This window comes from Phacochoerus africanus, chromosome 3 (assembly GCF_016906955.1).
Source record: "Phacochoerus africanus isolate WHEZ1 chromosome 3, ROS_Pafr_v1, whole genome shotgun sequence".
NCBI lineage: Eukaryota > Metazoa > Chordata > Mammalia > Artiodactyla > Suidae > Phacochoerus > Phacochoerus africanus.
This window is the reverse complement of record NC_062546.1, coordinates 597,205-619,599: the sequence shown is the minus strand read 5'-3', so window position 1 is coordinate 619,599 and position 22,395 is coordinate 597,205. Positions and strand designations below refer to the sequence as shown.

General features: G+C 63.9%; 1 protein-coding gene across 1 annotated transcript; it reads right to left on the bottom strand.

Moving 5' to 3' along the window:
• Positions 1-5,407: 5,407 nt before the first annotated feature.
• EEF1A2 (eukaryotic translation elongation factor 1 alpha 2) lies at positions 5,408-13,857 on the bottom strand. Its single transcript, XM_047770647.1, has 8 exons — positions 13,769-13,857; positions 12,223-12,444; positions 10,540-10,719; positions 9,825-10,121; positions 9,022-9,172; positions 7,811-8,067; positions 6,407-6,641; positions 5,408-5,816 (listed from the first exon to the last, which is right to left on the bottom strand). Exons 2-8 carry the CDS (start codon positions 12,364-12,366, stop codon positions 5,689-5,691), a joined length of 1,392 nt encoding a protein of 463 aa, XP_047626603.1. The 5' UTR covers positions 12,367-12,444; positions 13,769-13,857; the 3' UTR covers positions 5,408-5,688.
• Positions 13,858-22,395: the final 8,538 nt, after the last annotated feature.

The following is a 22,395-nucleotide window of genomic DNA, read 5'->3' as shown; positions in this document are numbered from 1 at the left end:
GGCTGATGACAAAACCTACCTTTACAGCATCATGGAACAAGGCAATCTCAGCTTCTGTCCGCAGCTCAGCAGCTTACTTTATGCGTGAGACTGGACAGGGAGCAGAGCCTCTGGCCTGGGTCCCTCAGCCTGTGTGTGGGGGATACTGATAGTGAACGCAGCACAGGCTGCCACGACAGTGCCCCGAGTTAAGGTTGGCGAAGCGTTTAGAACGATGCCTGGATGAGTAAGCGTTATGTAAGCTTTAAAGTAAAAATAAATGAATCGATTCCAGGGCTGGCTCTGGACTCTCACACTTCCAACATGTCCCACCCTCCTCGACCCTGGGGACGAGGACCCTGTGTCGGGAGACCCAGCAAAGAGAAGGACGAGAGGATGCCGGAGACCCCTAGCGTCCCCAGAGCCGCACCCTCATCCCAGGGGAGGCAGCCGCCCCTCCGTGAGCCGGGACCCAGGGAGGGCCACCCAATCCAGAGCCCAGCCCTAAAGGTGTGTGAAGCACCCACCCAGCCCCGCCCACTCCCAAATCCGAGGGCAGGAGGTTTGGTCAGAGAGAGCAGAGGGCTGCGGAAATTTTACAGACTCCACGGGGGGGGGGGGACGATTGGGGTGCATGGCCCCGCCCCTGCCCCCCCTTGGCCTGTCCTCCAAGCCCCCATAGGCTCAGCTCGGCCCCTCAGCCCCCCGCTTTCTGGGCAGCTGTGCCGTGAACACCAGGACCCCAGCCTGCTCCATAGGCACAGCCTCAAACAGCAGCTGGCATGGTCCTTGTCCCCAGGGTGGGCTCTCCGGGCCCAGGTGCTGGCCCACCAGTGCTAATGGCTGGCACAACCCAGGCCCACGGCCCCTGTGCCCTCAGGGCTACCCGCATTCCTGACAAGATGGCTTTGGGGAGCTGGAACCAGGTCACCGGGCATCTTCAGAGAGCCAGCCCAGAGCGTGGTCTGGTCTCTGCCCCGGCCACTCTGCCCGGGGTGGATACAGGACAAGCAGGGCCTGGATGCTCGCTCACCTCCTTCTGGTCTTGGCATCTCCCCCGCCCACACCTCAGGCCCATGGTCCAGGCCCAGGCCCTGACGCGGGGTGGATTGGACCTCTGTGCTGGCAGCGATCTCGGCTGGGCTCACAGCCCACGTGCCCACGCCTGAGCTGTTCTTCCTGGCGCAGTCACGGCTGCCCCGGCTTCCGCGGCTCCTCCCAGCCGACTCCACGGAGAGACACCAGGAGGAGCAGGGGAAGCCAGGAAAGGAGGAGGCTTCTGCGGACTCCAGACTCCTTTCCACCCCGACCCGCCCAGCAGGGCCTCGGGCGGCTGCAGGACTGGCCAGGAAAGCTTCCCAGAGCCGCCTGCATCCAGCCGCCCACGGGTTTCCCCAGTGGCTCAGTCTGACTCCAGGCAGCCAGCCAGCAGCGCAGGCAGAGCTCATGTGCCCATGCACACACGCGCACACACACACACACACACACATGCCCACACACACACATGCAGGCACAAGCGGGCTCAAGGGGCACACGTATACACACACACGCACACGACCCCCTCCCTAGGGCTCCGGGACACCCCACCACGTCCTCCCCACACCCCACACGGCCACAGGCGGACGTGCCCACTTCCACACCAAGGCCACACTCACACAGGCACGTGGAGCTGGGTGCACACAGCAGGGGCAGGCCTGCCATCTGACCCACTCACAGCCCCACTCCGAGTCACTGTAGGCACCCAGGATGAGACCCGCCACGGCGCCCCATAAGGACGGCCGGTCCCTGGACCAACCCTGGAAGGAGGCCAGTCTTCAGACACAGGACGGCCACTGTCACGGTGGCCAGGCCCCTGGGGGAGGGAAGGAAGGTGCTTCCTGCCTTGAGGCAAGGGGAGGGCGCTGGGAGGCAGATCAGGTTTGGCCAACTCAGCAGGACCTCGCAGCCCCAAGGACTCATGAATTTTTCAGAGGCACCGAAGTGCAGCTTGAAGCCGCCAGGCGGGTCAGCAGATCCCGCTTTAAAAGATTCCCCAGCCCAGCAGAGGGCGGGAGACCTGGCCCCAATCTCAGGGGCCACTCACGGAGCCCGGGCTCAGGCACCAGCCCTGTGGCCAGCAGCGACGTCGCTCTCTGGGGCCACACGTCCTCCGCGGCAGTCCCAGCCGCGCGGGAGAGCCGGTCGGTGTGCCCCCCCCCGCCCCGGGACCCGGCCCCGAGGCCGCACCACGCACGCCCCCCCCCCCCCCCCCCCCCCCCCGCCCAGGACTGTGGTACCACCTGCCACCTCTCGAGCTGACGCCCCGCCCCCAGGCCCGTGGACTCCGCCCCCTGCCCTGTGGTGGGGAAGGACCCACCCACCACCGGACCCAACGGGCCCCCCACTCTCCTCACCGGGCCGCCTCAGCGCCTGGAGCTGGACAGCGGCGGGGTGGCAGCCGGGGAGGCCGCCGCGCAGCGCCTGCGCCTGCGAGCACCTGACCGCAGCGGCTCCACCACCCACCACCTGCCTGTCCGCGCAGCGGGTGGAGCCGGGGCGGGAACCTGCCCCCTGGCCGCCCGCCCTGCCGAGATCGAGGTCCCCTAAGCTCCGTGCAGGCACCCCGGGGTCGCAGAAACCTCCAGAAGGCCTTCAAGGTCAAAATTGTTTTCACAGTAATTCCAACGCCTTGGCTTTGTCCCGCCTGTTCGCCCGGGTACAGAGGCTTCTCCGAACCACGCGCTGTGTGACAACTGTGCTGGGTGCTCTTGCTTGAAACATGCCCGCGTTCATTTCCAGGGCCCTGAAGTTCACGGCTACGACCTCAGTGGTGCTTGACTTTGTGAGGGGTTGAGAACCGCTGCCCAGAGTGCGATGAGGGGCTTTGCCTTTCCCGCCCAGCCCTCCCACCCCAGAGGAGCACATTTCCCACCGCCAGGCCCGCGGTGGGGCAGTGCCCACCATCCCCCTGAAGCCCCTCCCGCTGAGTGTGGTTGGCTCCCGGGACAGCCCAGAGACCCAGCCCCTGCCCACCCCACCCCCAGCTCTGCAGGGTGCTGAGCCAGGCGGGGGCGCGCAGTGAGGCCGGCGGGGAAACTCCTGGAAAGGAGGCTGCGTGTGCTGCCCCCGCGTGGACACTGGGAGCTACTGCGTGTCCCCATCAGTTAGGTCCCAATTTCTCTTCTGTCACCTCTTGGACCCCACACTGAGCAGGGCACCTGAGAGGTGCAGGGTCCCTGCCAGGCCTCAGACTAGGAGCTTGTGCCTTCCTGGGGCTGCCTTTATCACTCCACGCCAGGAGGGGGACTGAGGGGCTGAGATTCTCTGAGAAACCCCACCCTCCGCCACGGCAGGGACCCCTGTCTACCAGCCTCAGACTCTGACGGGAACGGGCAAATGCTCCCACCTCTGTCCTCACGCCATCCTGAGAGTCCTTCAGGATGGCAAGCTCTGTACCCCGTCCCCACCCCAGAAATGCCCACCTGGGGGCAGGCAGTGCCACCCCAAGGGCAGCCCTGGCATTCAGGGCAGGCTGACACCCCCTGCACTCTCCATCTGGACGACCAATTTGCAAGAGCCACTGGGACCAGAGGGTGAGGCTTCCCCCAGGGACCTCGCTGGGGGCCTTCCTTTGACCCCAGTGGAAGGTGGATTTACTCTCACCTGTCTCAGCCTGATAGGTTTCTCCCACCAGACCCCAGTTCCACCTGGGCCAAGTGTGTAAGGACTGGACCCCAGCTCCACCTGGGCCAAGTGTGTAAGGACAGCATCCGGGAGAGTCTGCAGGGTCACACCAGGTCCCTCCCGCCAGCGATGGTGGCCAGCGGAGGCCCAGGAAGCCCAGGGCTCAGGAGAGCTTGGAGGTACCCGGTTTCCTTGGGTGGGGCCTCCAGGTAAAACACACCATCAAGTGTGAGTCTCAGGTAAGCACCAGATCCTTCTGTGTAGATGTCCTATGGGACCTATTTATGCTAAAAAAAGTAACCTCTGTTTATCTGAAATCCACATTCGCCTGGGGTTTCTGTGTCTGTATTTGCTTTTTCAAGCCGCCTTCCTTGGAGGCCTCTGAGGGTCAGCCCGGACCCTCCCACACAGCTCTGTGGCCGCCAGCAGCACCCAAGGGAAGGGGTCCCATCTGACTCTGCCCGGCTCATCTAGTCGTTCTTCATCTGGTCCTTCCCTGCCTGTGGCTTCAGGGGCCCGTCCCCACTTTGGGACTAGGCGGGGAGAGACCACAGCCCCTCTGTGGACACCCCTGAGCCGAGCACACCTGTCTCTCCTGGCTGGTCCTTCCTCGGTGCATAATCCACACCCTCCCCCCCAGCCCCAACCCCCCGCCAGGGCAGTTGGCTCCATTGGCTCTCAGAGATTTCAGGTGCCAGTTCCTGGAACCTGCAATGTGTGACATATGGCAGGAAAGCGCTGTACGAGGTAATTAAACTAACGATCTTAAGATGAGGAGATGGCCCTGGGCCGTCCTCATAAGTAGGAGGCAGAGGAGACTGGCCCAGAGAAGACGAGCCCACGCGACCGTGGAGGCAGAGGTTGCAGGAATATGGCCACAAGCCAGGGAACTTGGGCAGCCACCAGAAGCCGCAAGAGGCACAGGACAGACCCCCCCTGGAGCCTCCGGAGGGAGCAGACCCTGTCTGCACTGGAGTCTGTCCCAGTGGTATGGACTGAGACGGTTCGTGTATGTGGTTTTCAGCTGCCAGCTTGCAGTCCATTTGTTGCTGCAGCCCCAGGGGACTCACTCCCAGGGGACCCTGTGGCTGGCCTGCTCCTCTCCCCAGCCCAGACCTGCTGTGGGCAGCTGTGCCCGTCGTCGGAACCAGCTCATCCTCACCCTGAGCCCCCGCACACGCGCTGCCGCTGCTTTCTGGGCGCAGGCATGGCTGGGCAGGGCGTGGTCCTGCCAGCCCCCCGGTGCTTGCTGACCAAGGTCAGGGCTTGTTCTGGGGTTTCTGGGGCTGCAGTTCCTGCCGTACCAAGGACCCCGCTGAGGAGCCTCCAGCCACAAGTAACCGGCTCGGGGGTGGCGGTGGGGGCAGTAAGACCCGGCTTCCAAGAGCCAGGGAGCCGGAAGACCCCGGCGAAGCACAATGTGTGTGAGAGCCACTAGCGGGGGAGGGGCTCTGGGCTCATCCCGTGCTCAGAGAGACCCCCAAACTTTCAATCCCCTTCTGCAGCTCCGCAGTGACCCAGTCTTCGTCTTGAATGCCCCCACAGGGGGACCCCGAAGTCCCCTCACCCGCTGGACTCCACACCCAGTGGCCCACAGCCCACCCTGGGTCGTGCAGGTGGACACCTGGCCAGATCGGCCGCAGGGCCAGTGGGTGCCCAGTGGGCCGCTGGGCTAGCAGCTTGGTGGGAGGCCGGGTGGGGGGTACGAAGGCGCGCCCTCCCGCACGGCGGGCCGCCCACCCCCCAGCAGCAGGCGCACACACGGTTCCGGGGTCGCTCAGTTTATTGGTAAAACGGACACTGAGCGTGGCGAAGGCTGGACGCGGAAGCCGGGGCGGCGGGGGCGCTTTTCCTCTTAAAGAACTTCCACTGGACCTTGATGGCCAGCATCCAGTCGCTGACGGAGAGCCTCTTACAAGCGGAGGTACAGACATGCGCCTGGCGGGGGGGCGGGGCGCCGGGGCCGCGCCGGGGGCGGGGCCGGGGGCGGGGCCGGGGGCGGGGCGCGGCGCCGCCGGGGAGGGTCGCGCCGCGGGCGCCCGCGCTTCACTTGCCCGCCTTCTGCGCCTTCTGCGCCGACTTGGTGACCTTGCCGGCGCCGCCGCTCTTCTTCTCCACGTTCTTGATGACGCCCACGGCCACCGTCTGCCTCATGTCGCGCACGGCGAAGCGGCCTGCGGGTAGGAGGCGTGAAGAGCCGGCCCGGATGCCACGCGCAGGCGCACTCGCGCCCGCAGCCTCCTCCCCAACCCAGGCCCTGGGGCTGCGACCCTCGCGGTGGGGACGGGGTTCCCTGCGCCTGTTTCCTGGGACAGGGTGGAGTACGGGCTCCCACCTCCTTAGATGCACATAGGATTCCGTCAAGGCACAGTTGCCAGAAGTAAAAGGCCTGTGAACCATGCCGAGAACACGCTCGGCTGTTTTGACGGTGGCCCCACCCTGGCATTAGGCAGCTCTCCGATACAGGTCTGTGGGTCATCCTAGGGTATCTGTGAGGGAGGCCAGCTGGAGGCAGGAGGTCAGTCTAACTCTGCCTCGAGACTAGCTGTGGGCCTTGGACCACTCCCTTAGGGGACTTCCTTTGCAGAGGGGACACCATTTCAGGCCCACCTAGTGGGGCCACCTGTGCTCCGGGAGACAAAGGCCAAGTCCGGGAGTCTCCTACTGAGTTCTCAGTGCTGCAGCAAAGTTCAGGATCCGCCCCCCCGCCACCCAGGGGTCTTCTGCCCTTGGCCTGGGCCCGCCACCTCCCCTCCCAGCTCACCGAGGGGCGGGTACTGGGAGAAGCTCTCCACACACATGGGCTTCCCAGGGACCATCTCTACAATGGCCGCGTCGCCGGACTTCAGGGACTTGGGGTTGTCCTCCAGCTTCTTGCCGGAGCGCCGGTCAATCTTCTCCTTGAGCTCGGCAAACTTGCAGGCGATGTGGGCCGTGTGGCAGTCAATGACCGGTGAGTAGCCGGCGCTGATCTGCCCCGGGTGGTTCAGAATGATGACCTGCGGGCAGAGTGGCAGAGGCCATCAGCCCTGCCCCAGGTGGGCACCAGAGGAGGGCACCAGGCTGGAAGAGGCTCTGCCCACCCCAGGGGCCCTGGGTGCTGACCCTGGAGAACAGTCAGGCTCCAGGGGGCCCAGGCCCCCAGACCTACAGAGCCCGAGGCTGGTTGTCTTCAAGGGTCTGAAAAGCCACAGAAGATAAACACCGAGAGCATCATTTGAAAGGGCCAGAGGCCAGAACCGAAGGAGCAGGGAGACAAACCCGGGCCCGACTGTCGTATTTCAACCATACCTCAGTAAAGCCAATTTTATTATTATTATTATTTTTTATTTTTTTTTTTTTTTGCTATTTCTTGGGCCGCTCCTGCGGCATATGGAGGTTCCCATGCTAGGGGTCTAATCGGAGCTGGAGCCACCAGCCTATGCCAGAGCCACAGCAATGTGGGATCCGAGCCGCGTCTGCAACCTACACCACAGCTCGCGGCAACGCCGGATCGTCAACCCACTGAGCAAGGGCAGGGACCGAACCCGCCACCTCATGGTTCCTAGTCGGATTCGTTAACCACTGCGCCACGACGGGAACTCCAGTAAAGCCAATTTTAAACACTGTAGTGGAGTTCCTGCTGTGGCTCAATGAGTTAAGAACCCAACTAGTATCCACGAGGACGCGGGTTTGATCCCTGGCCCTGCTCAGTGGGTTACGGATCTGGCATTGCCGTGAGCTGCGGTGTAGGTCGCAGACAAGGCTCGGGTCCCGCGGGGCTGTGGCTGTGGGGCAGGCCGGCAGCTGCAGCTCTGAATCGACCTCTAGCCTGGGGACCTCCACATGCCACGGGGGAAGCCCTAGAAGGAGAGAAAGAAAAAGAGACAAACTTTGTAGTCACGTTAAAGAGATGACCAAAGAAGGCGCAGTGAGAACAGAGAAGAGCCTCGCACATGGGCCCCGGGCGATAAGCTGATTACAGCATTTCCAGGACCCAAGTGGGACCCCCCGAGGCTGGGCAGCCTGGTCACCCTGTCGGCTCTTCCTGCGGTTCCACCCCCGCCCAGCCTCGACGGCCCGTCTCTAACGTGGGGATCCGAGTCCTTCCCGGCACCAGGCAGCCGCCTCGCCGAGGACAGCCCTGCGCTGCCTGGGAAGTCGGCCCTCCGGCCCGCGGGCCGCCCACCTGGGAAGTGAACTGGGCGGCCTCCTGGGGCGGGTCGGACTTGCTGTCCCCGCACACGTTGCCCCGACGGATGTCCTTGACCGACACGTTCTTCACGTTGAAGCCGACGTTGTCCCCGGGCAGGGCCTCGCTCAGAGCCTCGTGGTGCATCTCCACCGACTTCACCTCCGTGGTGATGTTGACGGGCGCGAAGGTCACCACCATGCCCGGCCGGAGGATGCCCGTCTCCACTCGGCCCACAGGCACGGTGCCAATGCCTGCGCCGAGAGGAAGGAGGCTGAGAAGGCAGGCCTGGCGGGGGGTGCCCTTCGCCCTGGCAGGGGAGGGGTGGCCACATGGAGGAGGTGAGGGGACAGGGAGACGCCGAGGCATTCGGCCAGAAGTGGGGGCTTCCCGGCCCCTCCAGGAGAAGGGACTCGGGAAGAGAGTGCCCATAACACGGGGCAAACGGGCCAGGAGAGGGCCGTCTGAAAGAGGGGTCCAGCCCCTGCCCCAGGGACCCCCCTCCCCTCTCCGAGGCCTCTCCTTCCGAGGCAGCAGCAGGAACCGGTCCCCCTGGATTGACCCGGCCCAGTACTGGTACTGCCGTCTCGGGGGCTATTCCTGAAGAGGTACGGTGCCCCCTAGGGCGGCGGCAGGGGGCTCCTCCTGGTCTCCCTGGCGGTGACAGCGGCTCGTGTGGCATTACCGAGCCTGGTGGCGTTCTCTGTGCTGGGTGGGCGTGGACCCCCAGTCTGCACACAGGCCTGACATCTCCGGCCGCAGCCTGCTGGCCGCGAGCCCCCACTGCTGCCCTCCTGGGCCTCATACTTGCTCAAGGTTCTGTACCTTCTCATGAATGGCTGTTCTCATCCTGGAGTGGATCATGTCTCCCACAGGCCCCAGACCTCCAGGGGGAGGGCAACGTGTGGCTCCCTTGTGCCACCCGCTGCTGGCATAGGGCTGGGCACTGAGCTGGAGGAAGGAGGACCCTTGCGGGACAACCCGATGGGCAGGTGGGAGTGGGTGCGTGGATAAATGGACAGAGGGACAGACAGACAGATGAATGGATGAAGACAGGTGGGTGGGTGGTCCCCTGGAAAGAGTGCAGCCTCGGTGGAGAGGCAGAAATAACCCTGCCCCAGGCTCCTCGCCAGAGCCGGTTCTCAGGAGGGGTCTGAGGGCAGAGCCGGCGGCTGGGCTGGGAGGGCAGCTGAAGAGGCTTCACTCACCGCCAATCTTATACACGTCCTGCAGCGGCAGGCGCAGGGGCTTGTCTGTGGGGCGTGTGGGGGGCAGGATGGTGTCCAGAGCCTCCAGCAGGGACACACCACTGGCATTCCCTTCCTTCCGCTCCACTTTCCAGCCCTTGAACCAGGGCATCTGGGGTGGGAGGAAGAAGGCACCTGTTGTAGCACCCCTCCCCCACCCCCCAGCCTCAGCCTCCCTGAGCCCCGTCGGTGGCCCTGTCCCACGTGAGACCCAGCCCGACCAGGAACCCCGACCACGGGGCTCCAGGTTAAGTCTCCCTGGGTCTCCTTGGCCCCCTCCATGCCCGCCTCCCCCAGCCTGGCCAGAACGGCTGTCCCATGGCGCAACCGTGCCAGGCGCTGGGGCTCAGGCTCCCCTCATCACCTCCTGCCCAGTCTGAGTCCTCAGGACACCCGCAGCCAGAGCCACCAGCTCCCCAGCTGACCAGCAGAGAGCCAGCCTCTGGCCCCTGATCCTGGGGAAGATGAGACCCAGCCCCACCACACGGGGCTTTCAGAGATGGGGGGCGGGGGGCAGCGGCGTCTGCCTTCTGATGTCCGCCCCGGGGGAGCGGCCCTGGCCAGAGGAGGGGATGCAGAGGCTTCTGAACGGAAGGGGGCTGGGGGTCCCACCGGGCTCTGGCACCCACCGGGGCTGGCACCGCACGTGTCCACACCACGGGACCTCGGGAGGGTTGGGGGGTGGGGGGAGACCCGTCTGTGCCCGCCGGACCCAGGGCCCTCTGGGAGGGGCCCGAGGAGCCCCGCCCCTGCTGGGCACTCACGTTGGGGGAGGGCTCCAGCATGTTGTCGCCGTGCCAGCCCGAGATGGGCACGAAGGGCACGGTGGCCGGGTTGTAGCCAATCTTCTTGATGTAGGCGCTGACCTCCTTGACGATCTCGTCGTAGCGCTTCTCGCTGTAGGCTGGCTCCGTGGAGTCCATCTTGTTGACGCCGACGACCAGCTGCTTCACGCCCAGCGTGTAGGCCAGCAGCGCGTGCTCGCGGGTCTGCCCGTTCTTAGAGATGCCCGCCTCGAACTCGCCCACTCCCGCCGCCACGATCAGCACTGCGCAGTCCGCCTGCCCCGCAGGCCCGGCAGGGTGAGCCGCAGACCCCGCCCAGGCCCCTCTGGGGAGTCTGGCACCTGGGGTCTCCCCCTGAGGGCCCGCGTCTGTCTGTCTGTCTGTCTGGGTGATGCCCTGGCCACGCTGGATTGTCTGGGGGCATTTCTGGGCCCCCGTCCTGGCCTCTGTGTCTGACTGTGAAGGGGGCCTGGCTGGCGGGCTGTCCTTACAGGCGCCCTCTCCCGGCTGAGACGCGGCCAGTTCTTTGAGGGCGAGGGGCGACAAAGGTGAGGGGTCCTGTGGCCTCGCCAGGAAGCACAGGAGACCCAGCTGCGGCTCGCTCGCGGGCTCCGGCCCCCCCCCCCCCCGCCCCGCCCCGGGGTTCCCGAATGGGCGCCCTCGCCCCGCCCCCAGGCCCCGAGGCCCCGCCCACCTGGGAGGTGCCGGTGATCATGTTCTTGATGAAGTCGCGGTGGCCCGGCGCGTCGATGATGGTGATGTAGTACTTGGTGGTCTCGAACTTCCAGAGGGAGATGTCGATGGTGATGCCGCGCTCGCGCTCCGCCTTCAGCTTGTCCAGCACCCAGGCGTACTTGAAGGAGCCCTTCCCCATCTGGAGGGGTGGGGGCGCGGCTCAGGACGGACCCAACGCAGCTGGCCTGGCCAGCAGGTTCCCCCCGGGCTGCGGGAGCGGCGTGTCGCAGCAGAGAGGCCCCTCGCTCCTGCCGCGGCCCTAGGACCCCGGACCCGACTCTCGGACAGGGGACACCCTGACCTCAACCAAGCCCTGCCCCCTGCCAGCCTCCTGCCGCCTAAAGGGGAGCCGCTCCAGCGCCCACCAGCAGGGGGCGCAAGGGCCTGGGAGCCGCTCTTGGAGAGAAGCTAGCTGCCAGACGGTTTGCAGCCCTCCCCTGGCTGAGGGCTCCCCTTTATCTGAAGCCGGCTCCCCCTGCCCCGCACCCAGATCCCCGGGTCAGCCGATGACACCCCTGGGTTTCAGGCTGTCCAAACAAAAAGCGCCTCTGTGATTTGTTTTTTTAAGGTAAAAAGAGAGAAAGAAATCAGATGAGATAGCAAGAAAGGGCCCTGCCTTCCAGCTCCTTCCACAGCGGCTGAAGCTCCCTGGCTGCTCTGAGGCTCCTCCTCCCCTCCCGGCCCCACCTGCACAGGGGAAGCCGGCCTGGCAGCCCTTGGCCCTCACCTGTGCCCAGCGAGACCCCCACGCCCAGGGCCGGGCTGCGGTCACTGCCCTGCCAGGGCCACGCCGGAAGGGCTCAGCCTCCAGGGAGGCTGCCCAGCTAGGGCCCTGCCAGACCTGCATGACACCCTGCAAACACCCTCAGCCCCGCAGGGAAGGAGAGACACAGCTTTGGGGCCCAGGAGCACCCCCACTGTCTGCAAAGTCATGGTTCAGCCCAGGCCAGCAGCCGCCCCTCCCCAGCCCTGGCCCCAGCCTGTCATCCCCGCGGAAGCCCTCACAGCGGCCCCCGAAGGGGACTCCTCCCAGAGCTTGGGGCCGGAGGGAGGGGTACAGAGAGCAGACCTCCCCGGGGCCTCGGACACCAGAGGATCAGCTTCAAGAAAGGGGAGGTCAGCCAGTGGGGCCCCTCTCATCCTTGCCAGGCCCCCAAGACCCTCCCCCCAGGGTGCCACCCTGAACAAGCCGGGCACTGGAAAATGGAGCTGATGGGCCGGGTGCCCATCAATCGGCTATTAATAGCCACCCTGAGTCCTGGCCCAGCCCTGGGACAAGCGAGAACAGTGCCACCTCCAGCCCCAGACTCCAGCCCTGGGGACATGGGAACCCAACCCTGGGAGCTCAGGCACGCCGCAGAGGGGGGACAGATATGCGCCTCCAGCCCCTCCCCCACCAGGGGCAGGTCCTTCCCCCCCTCCAAGCATCTCCCCAGGGAGCTGCCCCCCGAAACCCCCCAGCCACTCCCATCTGGACGCTCCGAGGTGCACAGCCCCCACGCGGGGGCCTCTAGGCCGTACCCCCCCCCGCCCCGGCCCCAGGGGTCATCTGCCGCCACCCAGGCTCTGGGAGGCAGCGGACCGGCTGCCACAAGGAGCACCCATCCTCACGGCGGAGGCAAAGGTAGGGCCCCGGGCTCACCTCGGCCGCCTCCTTCTCAAACTTCTCGATGGTTCTCTTGTCGATGCCCCCACACTTGTAGATGAGGTGGCCGGTGGTGGTGGACTTGCCCGAGTCCACGTGGCCGATGACCACAATGTTGATGTGGGTCTTCTCCTTGCCCATCGTGCCCGGGCTGTGGGGAGGGGCTGGCACGACCTGGGGCTCTCTGGCTTGGGGCAAGGGGGGTGCTGAGCAGGGACTCTGTGGGTCAAGGAGCGGGGGGGGACACCCGTGAGGGAGGGGAGCCCCGCAAAGACACCGCCTGCACAGGCGGGGAGCGCGTCCTGAGGCGGGGCCAGGGCTCCGCATGTACTGGGGCCCCCGGGAGCCTCCCCAGCCTGTGCCTGCCCCGCAGAGCTGGGGGGCAGCCCCACACGGTCCAAGAGCCGTAAATGTCCGTGTGGTGCCCACAGAGCCCCCCCCCACCGCCCCGTGAAAGAAGGCACCCCCCCATCTGGAGAGATGGAAACACCCAGGCTGGGTGAGCCCCATGACCAGTCAGGAGATGACTCACCCTGCTCGGCTCTCCGTGCCCTGTCCCCAGTGCCTGCTCCCCGACCCAGAGTCCTGGGCTGGGACACTGTCCCCTCTCCCACCCCACCCCCACCCCAGAGCTGCCACACGGAGAGACGGTCAGTGCTTTTCACTCCCTCTAACAAGGACGACGCCATCTTCGGCTCGTCCCTGCCCGGCAGGCTGGCACCAGGGAGCAGGCTGGGCCAGAGCTCAGGCTGGGCGATGCGGTGCCCAGATCAGGGCCCCAGAATAGCTCAGGCCCTCCCTGGATGGGGACAGGGTGGACAGTAGGGCAGGCGGGTGGGGGTCCCTGCTCTGGTGAGGAGGGAGGATCTGGCCCCGGCAGCCAAGCTCAGCAGATGCCAGCCAGGGATGCCCTCAGCCTGGTGGGGACAGGGGGCCATCCCCTCCCCCTTTCCTCTGCTCACAGGGTCACAGCCCCTGCCCATTCTGGAGGTCAAAGGAGAAACCTAGGCAGCCCAGGAGGGGACAGGTGGCTGGGGAAGGGAAAGCGGGCAAAAACGGGGCACCCTAGGGGGCCGGCCCCAGGTAGACACAGCAGCCCGGGTGGGGGCGGGGTGGCAAGGACCCCTCGGGTCTCTTCTCACTGCCTCCCCCTACCCTGCTATGGTCAGGGAGGGCACCCCCAGCGCCCACCCTCAGCAGCCCCCCAGCCCCTCGCGCTGAGGACCCTTCCCCAATCCCACAGGGGGCTCCCCCCCAGCCTTCCCAAGGTCACGGCTGCCTCGATCGCCGCCGCCCAGGAGGTGCGCAGCCGCCGCATAAACAAGCGCCACCGGGGTGCCCCCACCCCACCCCAGGCCTCCCAGGGGACCGACCCCCGGTGCTGGGACCCGGGGCGCGGGGCGGGCGGTCGATCTCCGCGGCGAGCAGCGCTGCTGTGCCAGGCACCGGGCCGGCCGGTCTCTGTCCCTAAGGACCGGTCCCCGGGGAAGGGACCCTCTTGCAGAAAGCTGGGGGCGGGGACCCGGAGGCCCAGCGTCCTTACCCAGAGCCGAGGTCTCAGCCAGAGGGACTGGAGGCGCCGGCGCCGGCGGTTTTATCTCTCCGGGAGGGGGGTCCACCTATTGACGGAGCAGGCGCAATGCACTGCGCCCCTGCAGTACGGCAATGCGGTACCCGCGCGGGCGGGGCCGGGGGCGGCGAGGCGAGGGATGCAGGGATACAGGACCGCGAGCCCGCGGACGCGCGCGGGCGCGACAGGGACGCGAGAGGAGGATGCGGCGAGGGAGCGAACTACAAAGGCGGAGCCGAGACGCACCCGGAGGGAGCCCGGGCAGGGAGAGAAAAACAGGCGGCGGCTGCAGAGAGCTGGGGACCCGAGAGGGAGGCAGAAGGGAGGAGGGGCAGAGACGGAGAGCGGCGGCGGGAGAGACCCACAGCCAGAGGCAGAGCACGGACAAAGCGCAGCCTGAGACCGCAGGCTCGGGCACACTCCCGCGCGGGGAGAGAAGTAGAAAGACCCCCCCCCCCAGTCATAGAAGAAGGGCGCAGGGATGCGAGCCGGTGGGGGCGGGAGCGGAGCGGGCCAGACTCGCCGGGTGGGGGGTCTGGGCGGCCCCCAGCCTGCATCCCCGGGGCCAGCACTGGCCGTGCACGTGCTTGGAGCCTGGTTTACAAATGGAGCAGTGTCCCCAGGCTTCCGCCCCGGGGGTGCAGGCCCTCCTGGTGGGACCCCGGGAACTGCTGGTTCCCAGGGGCCCTGCCCCCATAGGCCTGCCACACCAGCTCGCCCTAGAAGGCCCCCAAAGCCAGGCATCTCTGTGACCGGCCCGGCCCGGCCCCTGGTGTGGCCCGAGTGCTGTGGCCTTAGGGCTCCCTTCAGCTTGGCCAAGGGGCCTGAGGCTCTGTTAGCAGATCCACTCAGACCACCCTTCTCTGAGACCCTGGAAAGAACTCTTTCCTGCCCTGGGGCCCCCTCAGTGGGGGAGGCGCTTGAGCTCCATCCCCAGAGCTCGCAGGCGCCCGCAGGGCATGCGGTAGGCCAGTGACACACTTCAGCTCACAGAGTCCCGGGCTGTGGCCCCGAGGCCTGCCTGCCCTCCCGCCCCAGCTGCAGGGGGATGAGGCAGCGAGGAGCTCGCCTGTGGACCCTCTTCCAGGGACGTCTGCCCTGTCAGTTCACCCCCCCACGACCCCGTCTCCCACGGCCGAGTCTCCCATCTGCCGCAGACCCCCAGGGCACTCGCAGCTGCTCATCTCTGTAACCACGGAGCTGGGAGAAGGTCGGGCAGGATCTCAAAAAATGTGTGTGGGGAGGGTGAGAGCAGGGCTGGGCACCCAGCACATCCCGGTGGGGCAGTGCCGGCAGGGAGCCAGAAAGACGGGACCCCAGCAGATCAGGAAAGAAAGAGGGGCTCGAGGCGGTAGCGCGGGGAGGGTCTCTCTGGGGAGTGGGGGGAGGGGCCCTCCTGCCCAGCTGTCCCTGGGTCTGTCCCCCAGGCCGGGGCGACGAGCAGCCCGCAGGTGACCAGGCACTTCTGTGAGCTGCTGATACCATCGAACAGGAGCCAGGAATTAAAAATAAACGCCTGTGGAGAAAGCGCACCCACCCCACCCCCACCCGACCTCGCTGGCCCCCCCTCCTGCTGAAGGTTGGTGGGATCTGGGAGCTGCTGGGACTGGCTGAGGCTGGGATGGGTCAGACCACAGAGGCAGGAGGCGCAGGTCCCTGCGGGCACCACCCCAGCTTCCCTGAGGGCCCAGCAACCGCCCGCAGCCTCAGGGTGTTTATCAGACACCTTGGCTCAGGGCTGAGCTCCTGGCTCACCCACAGCTGGCAGCTGGAAGGAGCCAAATCCACTGCGGTGCCCATGCCAGGGGAGCCCAGAGCAGTGGCCACCACTGGAGGACCGTGCATCCACCAAGCGCCTCTTCGCCGACCGTGGGGAGGGGTCCCCAGCGGTTTCTCCAAAGGGCCTCCAGGGACACGGCCATGCGTCCTCAGCCGGGCCACCACAGGTGCTGAGACGAAGGGAGGTGTGAGGCCCCTCCTGACACACCAACAGCGCTAGGTGACTAAGCACTGCGCAGTACGACTAACTAGTAAAGGGCAACTGACCACTACATAGCACGACGACTCAACAGCTGCTAACCACTGCATAGCGCAAATAACTACTAAACAGATACAGCTACTGAACAGGACTTCAGGACTGCTAACCACGGATTCATACTTCCTAACCGCTGAGCACACTAAATACTACTAACCACTGACTAGAGCTGAATAATTAACTACTCCGTACTAAGCAGTGCTAAATACTAAGTGACATACTCAACAGCCACGGTCACCAAGCCTTGCGTGGTGGGGCTCCAGGCAGCCTGAGGACCCAGGGACCACGAGCCAGCTGGGCACAGAGAGGCCAATCACGGTGCCCATGGCCACACAGCAAGGAGAGCAGAGCTCGCAGTCAGCCGGGAAGGCCTGAGCCAGGCCAGGTTGACTTCAGGACCCCGCGCCCCATCTGTGCTCCTCCCCCCCACCCCCATCAGGCCCCGGCCCCAGCCCCCCTTTCCCTCCATTGGAGCCACTGGGGGGCAGCAGTGGAGGGTGCCGGTGGGGGAACGAGCCAGGAAGGGGTGCCAGGAAGCGAACCAGGCTGGTGCAGTTTCAGAGCTCCCCTTCTGGGGGGGCGCACAGAGGGTGGGTCCCTCCTCAGCCCCTCCCGGAGTTCCCAGGGCAGCCATGAGCTGGGTGGGGCCACACAGACAGCCTTGTCTTTGGCTGGCGGGGGTTTCATGAGCCTGGAGAAAGAAGATCCAGCTAAAATTAACCGTTATCAAGCTGTCAGCCCTGGAAATAAACTCGCCTCCCATTGGCTGCGGGTGATGTCACCGTCGGGTTAAGAATAACCTGGGAGTGCAGTGCCTTCCACCTGCGCGGGGCGCCTTCCTGGGGGCTGCGGCTGAGCAGGTGGCCCGGGGGCAGGGCTGGGGCTGTCTCAGATGACCTCAACCCCTGGCCTTGGGCCACGGGCTGCCCTCTGACCCCTGGCCATCAGTAGGCATCCTCATGGGTGGTGTCAGGGGCTTCTGGCTCCCAGCCCACCTGGGCTGCAGGACCCCGCACGGCCGCCGGGCCACCTTCCCCACCCCCAGCTCGGCAGGCCGGGCACCCAGGGATTGGGCTGCTGTGAAGGTGGCAAATTAAGTGGTTTCCATGGTGAAGAGGGGCTCCTCTCAGTTAAGTGAGGCCAGGGCACTCATCAGAGAAGGGGCAGGAGTTCCCGCCATGGCTCAGCTGAAATGAATCTGACCAGCCTCCTTGAGGACTCAGGTTCGATCCCTTGCCTTGCTTAGTGGATTGAGGATCCAGCATCGCCGGGAGCTGTGGTGTAGGTCACAGACGCAGCTCAGATCTGGCGTTGCTGTGACTATGGCTGTGGCTGGCGGCTACAGCTCTGATTGAACCCCAAATCTGGGAACCTCCATATGCTGCAGGTGTGGCCCTAAAAAAAAAAAAAGACCAAAAAAAAAGAAAGAAAGAAAGAAGGGGGCAGGGCCAGGCCATGTGCACACACCAGCCAGACCCCAAGACCCCATCAGCCAGCCTGCTAGCACGGAGAGTTGGGGTGACATACTGGACAACCCAGGCCCCCCGCCCCCCGCCCCCCGCCACACCCCGCCAAACCCAGCGTGTCGGCATGAGTGTGTGTGAGGCCAGCATGAGTCAGCCAGGGCAGCCTAGCGGGTGACCCAGCCCCCTAGAGAGGGGAGGGCAGCCCAGCCCTCCCTGCCCCCACTTGCGCTGGTGCCACCATAGCTGCCCAGCTGTCGCAGCAGGGAGCCGTCGCCATGGTGAGGAAGCAGGCTGCTTCCCCCAGGAGCCGGGTCCCTCGCACCCAGGCCTGGGAGGGCAGCGCCCACCAACCCAGGAGCTCGGCCCTGCCTGTGCAAGCCCAAGGCCACCTGCTTCCAAGGGGCAGACAGAGTGGGCCTGGGCTCCGCCTGTGGGCTGGCACGCAGGGTGGCAGGCTCCAGCCTGGAGCCAGGAAGAGGGAGCGGCCAGGCCCTTACTGGGGCCCTGGCAGGCTGAGAGGACAACCTGAGACCCCAGGGGAGGGATCAGCCTGCCGGCCAAGGGGACAACCCCCGCAGTGGAGAAACAGGAGAAGCAGGGGAGGGTCTGCAGGCCCGCTGACCCCCCTGGTCCCAGGTGGGTATTCCCGCATCATCTAGCCCCTTGCAGCTGGGCCCAGGTCCCCTGGGACCCTGCCCTGGAGTGGGGCAGGGCGAGGCCTCAGCACTCATCAGGCCTCCCCATGCCCCGCCTCCCCGGGGTTCAGGAACCGCCCTGGGGAACCAGCAGCTGCCTGGCTGCTCTGGAGTCTGTTTCTCCTTTGAGCAGAGCTCCCCTCCATTGGGCAGTTGGGAATAACCTACCTCAGAGCAGGAGACCCCAGGGGCGGTTAGGATGAGCTGATACAGGAGACTGGGGCGGGGGTGAGGCGGCAGACAGGGCTCCAGCCTGCCCTGAAAGAACCTAGAGAAACCTGCGCAGCTACAACCCTCGCTCACGCCCTCGAAAGTGCCCACCACCTGCCTCCTCCCATGGAGAGCACTTCCCTGCTCTTAAGCTTTGCGTGGATGGTAAGTGGCGTTTTTCCTTGACAAGGAGGAAATTTTTACTATCTTTTCTGTGCTAGTGTACTATCTTTTCTGTCTAGGGATTTTTTATTTTTATTTATTTATTTATTGTTTTGGCTGAAAACCGAACATCTTTTTTTTTTTTTTTTTTGGTGCTATTTCTTGGGCCCCTCCCGCGGCATATGGAGGTTCCCAGGCTAGGGGTCAAATCGGAGCTGTAGCCACCGGCCTACACCAGAGCCCCAGCAATGCAGGATCCGAGCCGCATCTGCGACCTACACCACAGCTCACGGCAACGCCGGATCCTTAACCCACTGAGCAAGGGCAGGGACCGAACCCGCAGCCTCATGGTTCCTGGTCGGATTCGCCAACCACTGCGCCACGACGGGAACTCCCTGAAAACCAAACATCTTGTAAAGACTCTGGAATCTGCTATCTTCCTCAAAATATTGTTGGTCCTAGTTTTAGCAGCGGTTCCATTTCTGGACTTTTGTGGGTTCGTTCTCACGCTTCGTCGGTGTTGATCCAGGAAAACCCAAGGTGTCTCTCGAGGCCCTTTGGTGAAGATTCAGCTTCCAGGCTCGATGCCCCCCTAAGCTCTTTTCATCTATTTACTTATTTATTTATTGTCTGTGCCCACAGCATGCTGAAGTTCCGGGGCCAGGGATCAAACCCACGACACAGCAGCAACCGGAGCCGCAGTGGTGACAGAGGCAGATCCTTAACCCACTGAACCACCAGGGAACTCAATTTTATGTTTTCTTAGGTGGGCCCAGAGTAGACATTGCCATAGATTGTAGTCTTTTCTCCTAAAAAATAAGCATGTCTCTCCACGCTAGCTGAGCCCTCGTCCCAGTACTCCCTAGATAAGCCAGGCTCCTGGCAGTTTGGTTTCCATCTCAGCCCCAAGTGGAACACCTATGGAGCTGTCCAGGGAGTCACGGCCTGGAATACCTGCCCCCTGAGCAGAAGGGGCCTGTGCCTCCCAACCGTCAAACATGAGAAAGTGAGGAGCTCTCTTGATTGGGCCTCAGTATTTAAGACTCTGCCTCTGGGAGTTCCCTGGTGGCTCAGCAGGTTAAGGATCAGTGTTGTCACTGCTGTGGCCCTGGTTACAGCTGTCGTGCAGACTCAATCTCTGGATCAGGAACTTCTGCCTACCACGGTGCAGCCCCAAAGGAAAGAGAGAGACTCTGTCTCGGCAGACCAAAGCAAGAGACTCTGCCCCTGGCCTTGAAGAAGTGAGCTGCCAGGCTGTGAGAGGCGCGTGAGGGGCCGTGTCAGGAACAGTGAGTGGCCTCCAAGAACGGAGCGTGGTCCCCGCTGTCCACCAGCAAGAAAGCAGGAACCTCCGTCCTGCAGCCGCAGGAGGTGAACCTGCCAACAGGCACATGAACGTAGGAGAGGACCATGCCTAGGAGGAAAATGCTGGCGCCTTGATCGCACCCCTTGTGAGCCCTAAGCAGAGCACCCAGCGAGGCTGTGCCCGGACCTCTGACTGGTGGAGGCTGGGTGATATACTAAACGCCTGGGCTTGGTTTGTCTGGTTTGGTTTGGGCTCCCCGTGAGGGAAGGGAAATGCCGTTTCTTTTGTCTTTTTTTTTCTTTTTTCTCACTTTAGGGCTGCACCCGCAGCATATGGAGGTTCCCAGGCCAGGGGTCGAATCGGAGCTACAACTGCCGGCCTACACCACAGCCACAGCAATGTGGGATCCGACCTGCATCTGTGACCTACACCACAGCTCACGGCAACACCGGATCCTTAACCCACTGAGTGAGGCCAGGCATCGAACCTGTGTCCTCATGGATACCAGTCAAATTTTTTTCCACTGAGCCACAGCAGGAACTTATATTTTTATTTTGAAGTTATCCAGAAATTTGACTTTTTTTTTTTTGTCTTTTTGCCATTTCTTGGGCCACTCCCGCAGCATGTGGAGGTTCCCAGGCTAGGGGTCGAATCGGAGCTGTAGCCACCGGCCTACGCCAGAGCCACAGCAACGCGGGATCCGAGCTGCGTCTGCAACCTACACCACAGCTCACGGCAACACCGGATCCTTAACCCACGGAGCAAGGCCGGGATCGAACCCGCAACCTCATGGTTCCTGGTCGGATTCGTCAACCACTGCGCCACGACGGGAAGTCCACGACTGAGTTTTGTACGCTGACTCCACATCTGGCTAATCTCATTCACTCTCCCGAGTTTTCCGCAGAGTCCTTGGTGACAGACCACCGCGCTGTCTGTGAGGACGCGTTGAGTTCCAACTCTCAGCCTGTGTGGCTTCATGGCCTTTTCCTGCCACCCGGAGAGGCGAGGACCTCCGGCGGGAGTGGGCAGCTTGCTCTGCGCCCAACCCGAGAAGGACTTTGTCTCGTCCCGTCAGGTGCCGTGTGGGCCGCTCTCGCTGGGGGTCGGGGGCTCCGTCCATCCCCTTCACAAGGCTGGCGACGTCGAAGCCCTCGTTTGCCGAGTTCTTCTCACGAGGCTCCTTTGCCGTCCTTGGACGGGAGGGCTCACGACGGCGCGACGGTGCATATTTCCAGCAACTGCTTTCCAGGCTCCCTCAGGTCGCCAGGGGCCCTGTCCCCCAGGGTCAGGGGTTCATCACAGGGTGTCACTTCTCACGCTGCTGACTGAGCCACTCCTGGTGCTTTTTGGCAGAGTAATTTGGGATCTTATCCCGAAGTTCAGCATTTCTGATGAATAAACCCTGTGGTTTGTTGTGTCCCCTGCGTTGAAGCCCAGGGCACTGAAATGCTTGTTTCTGACCATGTCTCCTGGGTTTATATTTGCTTTTTGGGGGCTTGTTGACCTCCACACTCCTTCAGGCCTGACTTTTTTCTTTCTTTTTTTTCTTTTTAGGGCCGCACCCGCAGCGTATGGGAGTTCCTGGGCTAGGGGTTGCACTGGAGCTGCAGCTGCCGGCCTCTGTCACAGCCACAGCAACACTGGATCTGAGCCACATCCGTGACCTGCACCACAGCTCATGGCAACACCAGATCCTTAACCTCCTGAGCAAGGCCAGGGATCGAACCCACGTCTTCATGGACGCCAGTCGGGTCCGTCACCGCTGACTCAGGACGGGAGCTCCGTGACGACCATTCCTAGCACCTTTTACTACACACTTCACCCTTTCGTCAGCTGTAGTTCTTGGGGAGCTCCCTGGTGACTCAGAAGGTTAAGGACCTGGCATTGTCACCGTGGTGGCTTGTGTTCAATCCCTGGCCTGGCAACTTCCGCATGCCATGGGCACGGCCAAAACAATACATCTGTGGGTGTTTCTTGACCACCTACTACAGGGCTGAGTCTTTCTTAGCCACTGGGGACAGAACAGGTGCAAACTCAGCCCATGGGGAGTTCACTTAACCAGCAAGAAAACCAATGAGGCTATTGCCGGCAGTGAAAAGCGCTATAAATAGGGATCAGATCTGACTTTCATTCTCACCTGCCACATGCGAGGTCCTGGTCGGAGCATTGGCACAAAGTCCTGAGTCAGGCACTTCCTGTTTTACAGGCAAGGAACCTGAGGGACCGCCACACAAAGTGCCCCCCACGTGGTCAGCATTCATTAAATGTGGGTCAGTGGTTTTATTTCTTCTGCAAATGGTGGCACCACCTACAGAGGCTCCAGCCCACACTAGAAAGCCTGGCAGTAGCTACCACCCACAGAAAGAGTCTTCTGCCCCGAAGGGCAGGGCCAGGGGCTGGGTGGCAGGCCTGGGGGGAGGCCCACCCTCTGCCCTAGGGCCGGCCCTGCCAGGGCTGAATTGACAGCCCAGGGCACTGTGGCAGCACCAGCTCCCCCCCATGCCCCACCCCAAGGGGAATCGCTGGGCCGGTCGCATCCTCCATGCCCCACTAAGCAGGACCTGACGTCAGCACTCCCACACCCACAGCTCAGCACACCAGGGCTCTTCGGGCCCCGGGGCCTTTGCACTTCCCCGCACCAGTGCTGAGACAGCACTTCTTCCCACTCACCGCCCCCTGCACACCTGGCCTCACACTGCCTGGGCCACAGTGGGTTCCCCATGAGC